The sequence below is a fragment of the Delphinus delphis genome, chromosome X (genome assembly GCF_949987515.2).
Source record: "Delphinus delphis chromosome X, mDelDel1.2, whole genome shotgun sequence".
In the NCBI taxonomy this organism is placed as follows: domain Eukaryota; kingdom Metazoa; phylum Chordata; class Mammalia; order Artiodactyla; family Delphinidae; genus Delphinus; species Delphinus delphis.
This window is the reverse complement of record NC_082704.1, coordinates 13,551,731-13,566,165: the sequence shown is the minus strand read 5'-3', so window position 1 is coordinate 13,566,165 and position 14,435 is coordinate 13,551,731. Positions and strand designations below refer to the sequence as shown.

Here is a 14,435-nt window from a genome sequence, read left to right as displayed (position 1 = left end):
TCCTCTCCTTCAGGGAAGCATAATGTAGTAGCAGAAACACGGGGTATGCCAACAGGAGACCAAAATTGGTCTAAAATCTGCCACCGGTAATCCAAGTGACCCTGCGGACGTCGCGTCCTACATCTCAATTTTTTTATATGTCAAGGAGAGATATAAATGGAACCCACACCATACGGTTAAAACCTACCTAACAAGAATAAAATAATAATAGCTGGGAAGGAAGTGCCAGCGAACCAGGCAAGGGATTTAAAAATATAAGGGGCTGTTATTCCTGATCTAGCGAGGGGTCTGACCAGGAGGACCAAAGGCCTCTTAACTTAAGGAGTCCCGGGACGAGCCTAGGGATGATTTTCGGGGTTGGTGGCCCTAACCAGGCGAACTTCCCGGGAGAAAGGGAAACCGACTGCCAGAACGCGACGCAGGAGTAATCTGGACGCCACTCTGCAAGTCGGGGGTCCGAGATCACGGCGTCGCGCGTCAGCAGACTGCATCATTCCCAAGAGACGAGACGCCTATTGTGGCATAGCTAGGCCTCCCGCGGGCCCGAGACGCGGTGACCAGAACTCTTTTATTTGCATCCGGGGCTAAACCCGGGATGGGAAGGACCCGCGAGCCCTTCCGGACTCGCTAGGCTGCGACTCCCCAGACTGAGGGAGGGCGAGGTTGGGCGTGGCTGTCACGGAACCACCGGAAATGCATTCTTCCTTTTCCGGTTGGGGCCAGTCCACAGCCCGCGACCCCGAAATGGCGGGTTGCGGAATGTTCTCGGGCCGCTAGTGGGATTGGGCTGGGGACTGAGCTGCCAAGGCCCCGCGCTCCCGGACCCCGGCGTCTTGGGGCGCCGCTCGCGGGGCCTCGCGCTTTCCCGACATCGCCCCCGGGAGCGCGGGAACCCGGACCTTCCTTCCTCCCCGCGGGGGCGAGAGGCGTGGCGACTTCATAGCCGAGCCCAGAAAGAGGGAAGTGGCGTCCACGGAAGCCGGAGCTGGGTGGAGGTAATTTGATTTTCCTTCTGGGTTTGGTCAGGAGGGCCCCCGAGAGATGCCGGCCGCACGCGCCAGCTGCGTGGTGGCGAGCTGGGTTGCGGGCGCGCAGCCTTTTCCTTTTCGCGGTGGCGTCGCTGCCGGGCGGCGGGTCGGCCTGAGAGCCGGCGGGACCTGTTCTCAGCGAGGCCGGCACTCAGTCTCCTACAGCCACGTCTAATCTCTGGAAGCAACCTCTTTGTACCCTGTGTGCAGATATAACCCAGGGCTGCTGCTGAAGCACGCTCGGAGGCTGCCGGTGTGCTGAGTGCACGCGGGCGCCTCGCGGTCGGTCCTCACATGTAGGTGTAGATGGGGGATGGGGCGTAAGGCCTACCAAGGAGCCCAGCGAAACTTGCCCGTTTCCGCTGGCTTATGAGCATATCCCTGGAGAAAGGGTCATTTCAGCTTCCTAGACATTAGTTTTGGCTGACAAAGAAAAACAGGACGTGTCCCTGTACCTCCTGAGCCTGTACAGGCAGCAAGGAACCAGCCAAATTATTTCTTTGAATACCGGTGACATCCTTGAAAGAACTTTGTTGTTGTTTCTGCTGGATCACCTCCGAGAAAATGAGACTCTCAAGGCCGTCCTCAGCCTTGCTTAAAGATCTCTATGACCCTGAGGAAGTGTAAAGTCAAGAGAAGGCTTACGTTTGCAGGGACCCTTCCTGTCTCTGAAGAACCTTAATCGTCACCGTTTCTCCTTTCCTTTTTTATAGTTTGACGTTTGGGTATCTTGTAAACAAAGCCAACTGTCAGTTTTTCCAGTAAAGTAAGCAAAAATTTTCAGACACAGGTACAAAGCCGCTCAGTGCCCTTTATAAGTCTTCCCCCAGAAAAACAATGTTGATGCCATCTGATTGCTTAGTGGGGGGATACTTGCTGAGAGGAATAAGGTTGCTTTTTCTCTAATTACTTCTTTTCTGATCTGGCCGCCTCAGTTTCCTTTCCAATATTAATATGAAAAGAGAATATCAAATGTTCCATGAAGCAAAGGCATCAGTCTCCATAATAGGATGAAGGGGCAGAGAAGTTGTTTTCACCCTGACTAAAGACAAAAAACTGGGGTGATCTATTACAATTTAGAGAAAGTCAAATATGCCCCATTTGTAAAGGTGGGACAGGAAGCACACAGATTAAGTATTGGATAATATCAAAGCTCGTTTTAGTGAATGGGTGCCAGTTTTTTCACCCATCAACCTTAAAAAAAAAAAGTGATCAACTGACTTTTGTCTTCCCTGAGCTGTGCTTTGTTTCAGAGTTGGGTAACAAAGGAAAGGGGAAAAACATGTCCAGAAGTAGTCTTGAGTCATCCTGAGTGGCAGTTGATTTTAAAGGCGAGGCAGGACAGGAACTTTTCTGTTCTTTCTTCTCTGATAACTATAAATAGCAAGTAAATATGTGTCATGTGGCTTTCTTCTTGACGTTTACTTTTTTTTTCTGCCCTCCCTCAGTGACCTTGGGGAGAAGATCCACTCATTGGTTTTGTACCAAGCCTGACAAGGCCTCAGTTGTCAAAGGTGGCACCAGGAGGATGTCACACATAGGAGTAAAACTATTCCTAGAGCAAATGATGATGAGACATCTGAAGGTGAATGCATGCTTGTACCCACACGTGGAGGCTTTGTGGGAGACTAAGGGGTCTGTGAAAGAGAGCTCCAGTCAGAGTAAGAAATCCAGCCCACAGATGGACAGTCTTGGTCCTGAGAGCGCTCGCCAGCACTTCCGGAGCTTCTATTATCATGAAGCACCTGGACCGCTTGAGGCTGTCAGCCAACTGCAGGAATTATGCCATCAGTGGCTGAGGCCAGAGATCCACTCAAAAGAGCAGATCTTGGAATTGCTGGTGCTAGAGCAGTTCCTGACCATTCTGCCCAGGGATATCCAGAACTGGGTGCAGAAGTATCATCCACAGAGCGTCAGAGAGGCTGTGGCCCTGGTAGACCGTTTTCAGAAAGAACATGGTGGAATAAGTAATGAGGTGAGCAGAAAGATTCCTTACGGGTACACTGAAATAGGGTAAAAGTCCGGGGCGGGGGCTGCTAATTGGATAATGGGATGGATTAGGTCATTCTTCTGTTGTTGCTTTAGAACAGCTAAGTGCGATCTGAAATCACAGACTGGCAGCGACAGTCAGCCTCCAGGTTTCGGAGTTCCTGGGAGTCTTTCCTGGCCTTCGAGAAAAGAAATGCATTTCGCCCTCTTCAGGGCCAGGGTGAATTGAGGGTGATGGGCCTGGTCTAGCATGGCTGAGGAGACAGGACTTAGCAACAGAGAAATAAAAGGCAAGAAAGACTTGGGGAAGGAGAAAAAAACCTGAAAGCGTGGACAGCACTTAGAGATCAAAGGCAAGAGAGGGTAGCAACCGAAGTATAAATCAAACATCTCTGGGGAGACTGCAAAGGAAGAGAAGAGATAGAAAAAAGGGAAACAGGGATACAGAAAGAAGAAAAGTGCCAACAGAAAAATGGAGAGAAAGTGCTGAGGGGTGGTGCCCTCTGTGGTGGGAACACACATCTCAGGGCCAGGAGGAAAGAGCCCTGTGGCCTCCCTTAGTGCTCGGCCTTGGCCTTGCTGGTGAGTGGGGAACCAAGGTCTGTCCTTGGGAGATGGCAGCACACTTCCTTTCCTCGAGAGTCCACCTTGAGGAACACAGGTGTCTTATTACAACTGAAGCATATGGAGGAAAGTTAGAGTCCCAACTCTTCCCTCATTTTTTCCCTCCGCTGCATCCCCTTTCTCCATGAAATCGTTCCCTGGACATGGGAGGATTGGAAAATCTGACTGACAGGAAAACCTTTTTTCTTTGCGTCCTTATTTTGTTTTAGAGAAAACTAGAAGATACAAATCCACTAGGTCAAGGATCCAAGTCTAGAAAGCAAGAGAGTGGAGGCAGCAAAAGGACAGGCAGCCTACCCCACCCTGCTCGTGGCCTGAGCTGTGGCCATCTGTGGAGGGGTGGAGGCCGGCAGCAGTCACAGCTTCTCTCATTTTATCCTAATCTTCCCAGATCACGTGTATAGTTCCTTGTGAGGAAACCATGGTGCAGTATCTCTTTTTAAAAATGACTTCCTGGGCTTCCCTGGTGGCGCAGTGGTTGAGAATCTGCCTGCTAATGCAGGGGACATGGGTTCGAGCCCTGGTCTGGGAGGATCCCACATGCCGTGGAGTGACTAGGCCCGTGAGCCACAACTACTGAGCCTGCGCGTCTGGAGCCTGTGCTCTGCAACAGGAGAGGCTGCGATGGTGAGAGGCCCATGCACCGCGATGAAGAGTGGCCCCCGCTTGCCACAACTAGAGAAAGCCCTCGCACAGAAACGAAGACCCAACACAGCAAAAATAAATTAATTAATTAAAAAATGACTTCCTTTAACGTTACACGCTCCCCAAACCTGGGCTCTAGTCTTGTTTGTTCCTCCACCACCACCCCAAGGCCAAAAGTTCTTTGCTAACGAGGATGGGGATTATTTCTAGGTCACAGCCCATGAGCTGGGAAAGGAGGCATTGCTCTTGGGAGGAACAGCAGTGGCCCCAGGCTTTAAGTGGAAGCCAGCAGAGCCCCAACCAATGGGTGTGTTCCAGAAAGAATGTTGGAATACATACCGGGTACTGCAAGAACAGCTGGGCTGGAATACTCAGAAAGAAACCCAGCCTTTATATGGAAGAGGTGAGGAGCTTCATAATAATTCTCTTCTCCTGGGAGCTGTGATAGTAATTGGTTCAGCTAGAATGTCACGGAATTTTCCAGCTGCCCAGCCCTGCTGGCACTTAGGATGTCTCTCTGGTGGGAGTATAGCAGGCCAGTGGTGGGTGAAGGTGAGGGTCATTCTGTGGTACAGAAACATCCCAACCACAGAACCCTGGTATTTACAATGTGGACCTTGCTCCTTAGAAATCTGAGAGGAGAGAGGAAGATACAGCAGGAACAGGCGGGGTCATCTCACCCTTACAAGTTAAAGGAGAAATTGGGATCAGAAATGGACTGTCATTGGCAGAATGGGAAGATAATTGTACACCAGGAAAAAAGTAATAAATCTCCCACATTTCCTACTGTACACTGGAGGACCTGAGGCTTTCATTTTCAAACACCTCTAATTCTTGCCCAGCTCAGCAAACAATTTATTTTATGAGAGGAAAAACATAATGGATTTCCTTTTATTTCATGAAATCTGGAAAGAGTCAACTGGGAACCAATTCTGCGGAGTGGTGGATATTTGGTTCTTGTTTGCAAGGAGAAGGCCACTTCTGGCACAGCACATCACACACGCACGCGCACACACGTGCGCGAAGATGAGCCATCTTTACCGAAGGAGTCCTATATTGTAGAAATTGCCTCAGGGTATTCATAAATAGAAAAGAGAAAGTTTTTCTGACTCTTTTCCCCCCACAGCTGTGCCTGCTCAACAGATTCTAGCCTTTTCTGAGCAGGAAAGCACCCCAAGCTGGAAGATGGCATCTGAGCTCATCCTGCCTGAGTCCCAGGTGAGCTGTACTTTCCAGCTTTTCCAGGCAGCCTGAACGTGACCTTGTCTGCTTTTCTCTGCTACCCATGACCCACCGTACCTGGCAGGTGCTCTGAGGTGCGTTAGCCCCAGGTGTTCTCTAGGCAACGAGGCTTGGCCCTGTGGGAATTGGGCACCTCCCAAGCTGTGTACTGATCTCTTTGGTGCCTTCCTTTTCTGCCATCTCACTTCTTTTCCCTTAAATATTATACTCTTAAGGTCTTCAGTGACTGGCCTCCCGTGTCATTCGGAGATGAGTGATAGGATGGCTTTTGTCGTGGCAAGTACTGAACTACAACTTATTCTCTTCTTTAGAGTCTGTTGACATTTGAAGATGTGGCCTTGTTTTTTACCGAGGAAGAATGGCAATTACTGGACCCTGCTCAGAAGATCCTCTACCATAATGTAATGCAGGAAAACTATGAGACTGTCATCTCTCTAGGTAAAGATTCTTCCTTTCCTTTGTGTAGAACTTGTGTAATCTGTCCCGTCCTCAGTTCATGAAAAATGAACTCCTGTGAGAAAGTCCCAGTGTTCCAGTGGCGGGTTGGTTCTCAGCTTGATGGTGTGGGGAAAAGGAAAGGCATATCCAGACCACCCGGAGAGCTTTTTACGAATACACATCTCAGTTCTTTATTCTAGGTAGAGTTCTTAATCTCTCATACTCCTGCCCCGCCCTGCAAACCCACTCTTCCCATATCTTTTCCATGTCAGTAGTGGGCACCACGACTTACCCAGTTGCTCAGGCCCAAAACCTCTCAGTTATCCTTCTTTCTGGTCTTTTTGTTACACCCCCCAGCCGATCCGTCAGCAAGTGCCCTGAGCTCTGTCTTCAAAATAGGTCCTGCAACGCCGTTAATCAACTATACTCCAGTATAAGATTAAAAAGTTTTTAACAAAAGGTGCTGAATACAACCACGTCTCAACCTCTTCTGCTCTCACCATCTGGTCTAAGCCACCTCATCTCTAAGCAGGTCTGCTGGAATACCACTGGACTCCCCGCCCCCTCCACGTCGTTTCCATCTGTCCTCCTTATAGGTTTAGTTCTTCGCTTCCTCATTGCATATCCACCTACAACCACAGTAGAGTATAAAGAAGATGTGGAATCTAAGATTCTGCCCATTTAAATGTTGGGAGTAAATAAAAGTATAAAAGAGTCATTCACTTTTCCTGAAAATAGTCTGGAATTAAGATGGCAGTCCATGACCTCAAAGTTTTATTCTCAGAACATTATCATTGCACCCTAAACTTAAAGCGATCTGTTTAGCACAAGGGCAAGAACCATAGACCCAAGGTCCCCAAGAGTTCAAGGACAGTCTTAGAGAGTACTCCTTGAGGTAAGTGTATACATAGGAAGAGGAGAAGATTCCTTGATAGGAACCTGTATAGGAGCTTAACATTTTTAAGATTCTGTTCCTGTATTTTTTCTTTTTTTTTGCGGTACGCGGTCCTCTCAGTGTTGTGGCCTCTCCCGTTGCGGAGCACAGGCTTCAGACGCGCAGGCCCAGTGGCCATGGCTCACGGGCCCAGCCGCTCCACGGCATGCGGGACCCTCCCGGATCGGGGCACGAACCCGTGTGCCCTGCATCGGCAGGCGGACTTTCAACCACTGCGCCACCAGGGAAGCCCTGTATTTTTTTTTAATTAAACTTTTAATTGAGTTAATTGTAGATTCATATGCATATTTAAAATGTAATACAAAGAGAACCCATGTACACTTTACCCATTTTCCCTCAATGATAACTTTTGCAAAAGTATATAATATCACAACCAGGATATTAATACTGATACAGTCCACTGACCTTATTCATGTTTCCGTTTTCCCTTGTATGTGTGTGTGTTTAGATGTATAAAGTTTTATCACATGTTGAGGTTTGTGTATTCACCCCCACAATCAAGATACTGGACAGTTACATAACCACAAGGAGCCCTCCTGTTGCCCTTTTATAACCACACACATTTCCCTCCTACATCCCACCCCATCACCAACCTATGCCAACCACTGATCTGTTCTACAGTTTTTTAATTTTGCCATTTCAAAAATGTTATATGAATAGAGTCATGCAGTATGTAGCTTTGGGGGATTAACTTTTCTCATTCAGAATAAGTCCCTGGAAATTCATCTTAGCTATTGCGTGTATCGGTAGTTCAGATGAACTGCTGAGAAGCATTCCATGATATTGATATGCCACAATTTGTTTAACCATTCACCCATCGAAAGGTATTTTTGCTGTCTTCAGTTTTTGGCTATTGCGAATAAAGCTGCCGTGAACATTCACGTACAGGATTTTGTGTAGAGATAAGTTTTCGTTTCTCTGGGATAAATGCCTTTAAGGGTGCAATTGCTGGTTCATATGGTAATTACATGTTTAATGCCAAACTGTTTTTCAAAGTTGCTGTACCATTTTACATTCTCAGCCAGCAATGGATGTGATCCAGTTTTTCTACATTCTTGCCGTTGTTTAGTAGTATCACCATTTTTTAAAAAAATACTTTTTTTGCCTTTCTGCTAAGTATGTAGTGTTATCTCATTGTGGGTTGGATTTGCATTTCCCTAATAGCTAATGGCTTTTCATGTGCTGATTTGCTATCTATGTTCAGTGAAATGGCTTTTGCCCATATTTTAATTAAGTTGTTTTTTAACTGTTGAGTTTTGAGAGTTCTTTATAGATTCTAGATTCTAGTGCTTTCGTGGATATGTGGTTTGCAAGGGGTTTCCCCAAGGCTGTGTATTTTTCTTTTTATCCTCTTCCCATGGGCTTCCACAGAGTAAAAATTTTGAATTGTGATAACCAATTTTTTATTTTTTCCTTTTATAGATTGTATTTTTGTTATCAAGGCTAGCAGTCTGACTAGCTATAGATCCCTAAAATTTTCTATGTTTTTCCTAAAAGTTTTATAATTTTACATTTAAGTCCACGATTCTTATTGAGTTGATTATCATATAAGGTTTGAAGTTCATTTTTTTTGCCTATGGAGGTCCAATTGCTTCAGCCTCGTTTGTTGAAGAGACTGGCCTTCCTCCACTGAAATGCTTTTGCACTTTTGTCAAAGATCAGTTGGGCATATTTGTGTACATCTGTTTTGTTCCATCGAGCTATGTGTCTATCCTTCTGCCAGTATGGCACTGTCTTGATTACTGTAGCTATACAATTTAGGAAGCCTTAATATCTATCAGGTAGAGTGATTCTTCCCACTTTATTCTTTTGTCAAGATAAAATTTTATTTTAGCTATTCTAGGGCCTGTTCCTTTCCATGTAAATTTTAGAATAAGCTTATCTATGTCTACAATAAACTTTGTTGGAATTTAGCTAGAAATTACATTAAACCTATATATTAATTTGAGGGGGAGTGATATCTTTACTATGTTGATCTTTCTAATCAGTGAACACAGTATGTCTATTTATTCGGGTCTTCTTTGACTTCTTTCATCAGCTTTTTGTAATTTTCAGTGTACAGATCTTTTGCATGTTTGTTACGCGTATGTAGAAGCTAATTTTCATTGGAGCAATTGTAAATGGTATTATTTTAAATTTGGTTTCTGCATGTTTATTGTTTTTGTATAGGCGTGCCACTAATTTTGTTTTGTTCTCTTATCCTGTGACCCTACTGAACTCACTTATTAGTTCTAAGAAGTTTTTTAAGTCTTTCACTATTACCTATGATGTTAGTACAGGTTTTTTTGTTGATACTCTTATCAGGTCGATATAATTCCTTATTTTCTGAGTGTTTTTTATCGTGAATGGATGTGGGGTTTGTCAAATACTTTTCTGTGTCAGTTAATGGGATTATGATCTTTCAAAGCTCGTTGATATGGTGGGTTATGTTGATTGATTTCAAATGTTGAACCAGCTTTGCATACCTGCAGTAAATCCTACTTGATCATGGTATATAATTCTTAATTATTGTTACATTCAGTTTGCCAGTATTTTGTTGAGGATTGTTGTATTTAAGTTCATGGGAGATGTTAGTCTGTAGTTTTCTTTTTTAGTACTGTCTTTGTATGATTTTGCTATCAGGGTAATTACTGGCCTTATAAAATGACTTGGGTAGTATTTCTTCCTCTTGTCTTTTCTGGAAGAGATTATATACAAGTGGTGTTAATTCTATAAATATTTGGTAGAATTCTCCAGTAACACTATATGAACCTGGAGATGTCTTTTTTAGCAGCTTTTAAATTATGAATTCAGTTTCTCTAATGGTCAGAGTGCTATTCAGATTATCTATTTCATATTGGTTGAATTACGGTAGTTTGTGGATTTTGAGAAATTGGCCCATTTTTCCTAACTTTTAAAATCCATGAACATAAGTTGTTTATAGTATTCCCTTATTATCTTTTTTTTTTTTTTTTGTGGTACGCGGGCCTCTCTCACTGTTGTGGCCTCTCCCGCTGCGGAGCACAGGCTCTGGACGCGCAGGCTCAGCGGCCATGGCTCACGGGCCCAGCCGCTCCGCGGCATGTGGGATCTTCCCGGACCGGGGCACGAACCCGCGTCCCCTGCATCAGCAGGCGGACTCTCAACCACTGCGCCACCAGGGAAGCCCCCTTATTATCTTTTTAATTGCTTCAGAATGTGTAGAGATGTACCCAATTTCCTTCTTGACACTGATGGTTTATATCTTCTCTCCTATTATTTTTGTCAGTGTTGATATAGGTTTATCAATTTTATTTTCTTTAAGAATAAGCTTTTTGTTTGATTGTGATTTCTTTTGTGATCTTTATTATTCCTTTCTTCAACTTTTTAAAATTTTATTTTGCTTTTTTTCTAGTTTCTTGAGTTAGGAACTTAGATTATTTATTTGAGACCTTTCCTCTTTTTTATTGTAAGCATTTAGGGCTATACATTTTCCTCTGAGCATTCCCTTAGCTGCATTCCACATATTTTGATATATTTTAATTTTATTTTCATTTAACTATGTATTTTTAAATTACCCTTGAGACTTTCTGTTTGAATCATGGATTATTTAGAAGTACACTGTTTCATTTCCATATATTTTTAGATTTTTCTGTTGTCTCTCTGGTTTTGACTTCCAGTCTGATTCCATTTTTGTCAGATTGCCTTTTCTCACTCAAGCTGTGATTTTTTTTTTTTTTGGTTCTAGGTGTGATGTGTTATTTTCTTTATTGCATCCTGATCATTTTGTCTATTATGTTAGGAGAGTCTGGGTCCTATTTAAATATTTTATTTTAATGGGCAGTCACTCTGTTTTAATTTAGCACACAGGTTCTTTCCTACTTTTGTGGAGTATGTGTCTAGTGATAGTTTAGTTTTCAGAGCCTTTATAGTGTTATTGTGGTCTCCTTGGTTTATATGGTACTGCTAGGGTTCCCTTGCGTCCCCGCTGGTGCTGCCTGATGGTGAGGAAGATATTTACCTAGGCCAGAGTGTCTCTCAGTGGGAATCTCTGACCTGTAGGGATGAAAAGGCTTCCTGGGCCCGGCCACTTGTGGCTAGGTCCCTCTTGCTAGTTCTGCATGCCTAATTTGGTGTCTCCTCACTGGAGTTCTAGTGTTGTCAGAAGGTTTCCCATTCAGATTTGGGAAGGAATAAGCCTATCCAGGTAGCCTTCTGTTGCTAGGTTGCGGTTTGGAAAACACTAGATCTGGTTTGCCTTCTTTTTTGGGTGTGGGGATGTAAGACACCTGCTGTGTTACTCTTGTAGTTCTGGGGTCCCAAACCATTTTGCCTTCTTTTTACCACTTTTTAGAATTCTCTGTTCATTGTGTCTTGCATTCTTGAATGGGTTTGTTGTTGTGCCTAGCAAGGAGGATCAGGGAGAAATGGGTCTATGCCATTTTGTCCAGATTGGACCAGAAATCACTTGTTCTTGTATTTTTTAAAAGCTGTCATCATTGATTTTTCTTTTCATTCCTGTAGTTTTCTTGTTCTGGGATCAGATGTCTGATTCTTCTGTTTATTCCAACAGGGTTAAAGCTCAAAAATGACACTGGAAATGACCAACCTATGTCTCTTTCTACATTAGAAATACAAGCATCAGGATGCAAAGTATTAAGAAAGGCCAGAATGAAAGTTGCCCAGAAAACAACGGGCAGAGAAAATCATGGTGGTACACACAGGGTACGGAAACGGCATCGAGCTTTTCCAGGGAAGAAAAGAAAGAAACTTACAACTTGCAGACAAGAGCTTCCAAAACGTATGGATCTTCATGGGAAAGGCCATGCAGGAGAGAAACCTTTTAAATGTCAGGAATGTGGGAAAAGCTTCAGGGTTAGCTCTGACCTAATTAAGCACCAGAGAATTCACACTGAAGAGAAACCCTATAAATGTCAACAATGTGATAAGAGGTTTAGGTGGAGTTCAGATCTTAATAAGCACTTACTGGCACACCAAGGAATAAAACCATATAGATGCTCATGGTGTGGGAAAAGCTTCAGTCATAACACAAATCTACACACCCACCTAAGAATTCACACAGGAGAAAAACCCTTTAAATGTTATGAATGTGGGAAAAGATTCATTCAGAACTCCCACCTTATTAAACACCAGAGAACCCACACAGGTGAGCAGCCTTATACTTGTAGCATATGCAGGAGAAATTTTAGCAGGCGGTCAAGCCTTCTTAGACACCAGAAACTCCACAGGAGAAGGGAATCGTGTCCAGTGTCTCCAGTCTGAAGAAAGCCAGCAGCTAGAGCTTGACCCTAGAAGTGATAAAAGAATACAAAATGATGAGGCACCCAGTGATAGGAATCTATCATCAACAAAATTTGGGAGGGGCACATGTTATGTTTCATAAAAAGGAATCTAAACTCTCTTTTATTCAGCATTGTATCCTCAGTGCCTCCTAGCACAAGACTGATCCATAATGACTTCTTTATAAATAAAAGAGTGAAATAGTTCTCATATATCTAAAGTTACCTATCTATCTATTTCTAACTATCTGTATCTGTCTGGTTACTCAGCTTCCCCACCCCCCGTGATCTAAATTCTTCAGGTATCAGGTGCTCAGCAAATATGTGATGGCCATGAGTCCTACTCCCATTCTTTCTCAGGAGAGACGGAAAATAAGAGTATTCAGGTCCTCTGAAGGGAGCTCAGAGAGAATTACTAAGTTTGAGGCAGTTTCTGTGGCTACCATTCTGGCTACACGAACAACCAAACCAGGGTTCAGGGAACTTCATTCTGGAATAGGAAGAGAGGGTTCAGTGTTTGCCCTGGGAGAAGTACCCCCATTCTAGTTGCCTCTCTCCTGAGCAGCCACTACTGCTGCAGTGTTTTCTGTCAAAGGAATTCCAAGCAGCACGCAGAGGCCTGAATGCCAGCACAGACCTAGGGACCCTGGAAGCACTTGATATCTTTCTTCCTGCTGGTCCTCTCAACACTGAGGTATTCAGAATGAAATGATGAAGGAGGTAGTCGGGGCCCTCATCCAGGTATCTGTAGAAGGCAGAGGACAGTGGTGAATGGCCTTTTTTTGACTTTCACTATGTGGACTGGAAGGCTTTCAAGTTGATGCCACCCTGCTCCAGGACCTAACAGGAGGCCCATTTTTATGGCTGTTCAGCCACAGCCCCATATACATGGATGCTTTTCAGGAAGGTCTGGAGATTTTGCAAACTGATTTACTAGAGTGGTAAGGAGAGCCACGTGGCCTCATGGCCTCGTAGCCTCGGTGAACATTGGATGTGAGGAGGGAGTGTCCAGTCAGAGCAGGGTGAGGCCTGTGACTTAGAGTGATGGCTCAGTGAGAGCCAGGTCAGACAGAAACTGGTTTGTTCATGGTGGTTCCTTTTCCTTCCCCATTGGCCTGAGGTTGCGCAGTTGGCCCTCTATATCCACAGATTCCACGTGCACAGATTCAACCAACCGCGGATCAAAAAAATTCCAGAGCTTAGGAAAGGTAAAACATGAATTTGCTGCATGCTGGCAACTGTTTACATAGCATTTACATTGTACTAGGTATTGTAAGTAATCTAGAGGTGATTTAAAGTATATGGGAAGATGTGTGTAGGTTATATGTAAATACTGCACCATTTTACATAAGGGACTTAAGCATCCTCAGATTTTGGTAGCTGCAGGGGGTCCTAGAACCAATCCCCTGCAGGAGAGACAACTGTATCTCCTGAGAAGACGATGTGATGTCAAGGGAAGGGCAGGGAAGTTGGAAGACATGGGTTTATACCTGTGTCAGATCCTAGTTTAGGATGTTGGTCAAGCCTTCTATATACTTATTATTTCATAAAATTTTACTTTTTAAATGAAAACGGCATTTTGTTTCATATGAGATTTAAACATCAGACAAAATTCCATTGTTTCCATATTACCCAGAGATGACCAACGTTCACTTTTTTAGAATAGTGTCTTCAGATAATTTTTCTCTTTTTTTCTTCTTTTTTTTTTTTTGGCCACACCGCACGGCATGCGTGATCTTAGTTCCCCAACCAGGGGTGGAACCTGGGCCCCGGCAGTGAGAGCGCTGAGTCTTAACCACTGGACCACCAGGGAATTCCCCAGATAATTTTTCCATGAAGAGTCCTTTCTAAGCTTGTTTACGTGTTTATAAAATGGAGATAGTGATTCCTTCCTATCAGGGCTGCTGTGAGAATTAAGAGAGACTGGTGAGCATGCCTAACATTGGTTACAGAAGATGGTCCATAAACATTTGGAACAGTCTATGTTCATGGTCCATAAACCATGTTACAGAAGATGGTCCATAAACATTTGGAACATCTTTCATCTTGTTTTAAAAAATCAACTCTGTCTACTTATTCAGCTTTTAAGCATCCTTACTGAGTTTTCCATCATTTCCAGCTGTTCTTTTTTTATAAATTTATTTATTTTTGCTGTATGCGGGTCTCTCACTGTTGTGGCCTCCCCCGTTGCGGAGCACAGGCTCCGGACGCGCAGGTTCAGCGGCCATGGCTCACAGGCCCAGCCGCTCTGCGGCA

At 44.3% G+C, this 14,435-nt stretch overlaps 1 protein-coding gene across 4 annotated transcripts; it reads left to right on the top strand.

Moving 5' to 3' along the window:
- The first annotated feature begins 856 nt into the window (after window positions 1-856).
- Window positions 857-12,392, top strand: ZNF75D (zinc finger protein 75D). 4 transcript variants are annotated; one of them, XM_060002566.1, is made up of 4 exons: window positions 857-995; window positions 2,477-2,613; window positions 5,840-5,966; window positions 11,453-12,392. In XM_060002566.1, the coding sequence occupies exons 2-4, from the start codon at window positions 2,557-2,559 to the stop codon at window positions 12,160-12,162; spliced, it is 894 nt and encodes a 297-aa protein (XP_059858549.1). In that variant the 5' UTR covers window positions 857-995; window positions 2,477-2,556; the 3' UTR covers window positions 12,163-12,392. The 4 variants fall into 4 exon arrangements, with proteins under 4 accessions (XP_059858549.1, XP_059858548.1, XP_059858550.1 ...); XM_060002565.1 differs by having other exon boundaries at window positions 2,477-3,003; XM_060002567.1 differs by lacking the exons at window positions 5,840-5,966; window positions 11,453-12,392 and adding exons at window positions 4,497-4,689; window positions 5,413-5,799 and having other exon boundaries at window positions 2,477-3,003.
- The last annotated feature ends 2,043 nt before the right edge of the window (window positions 12,393-14,435 follow it).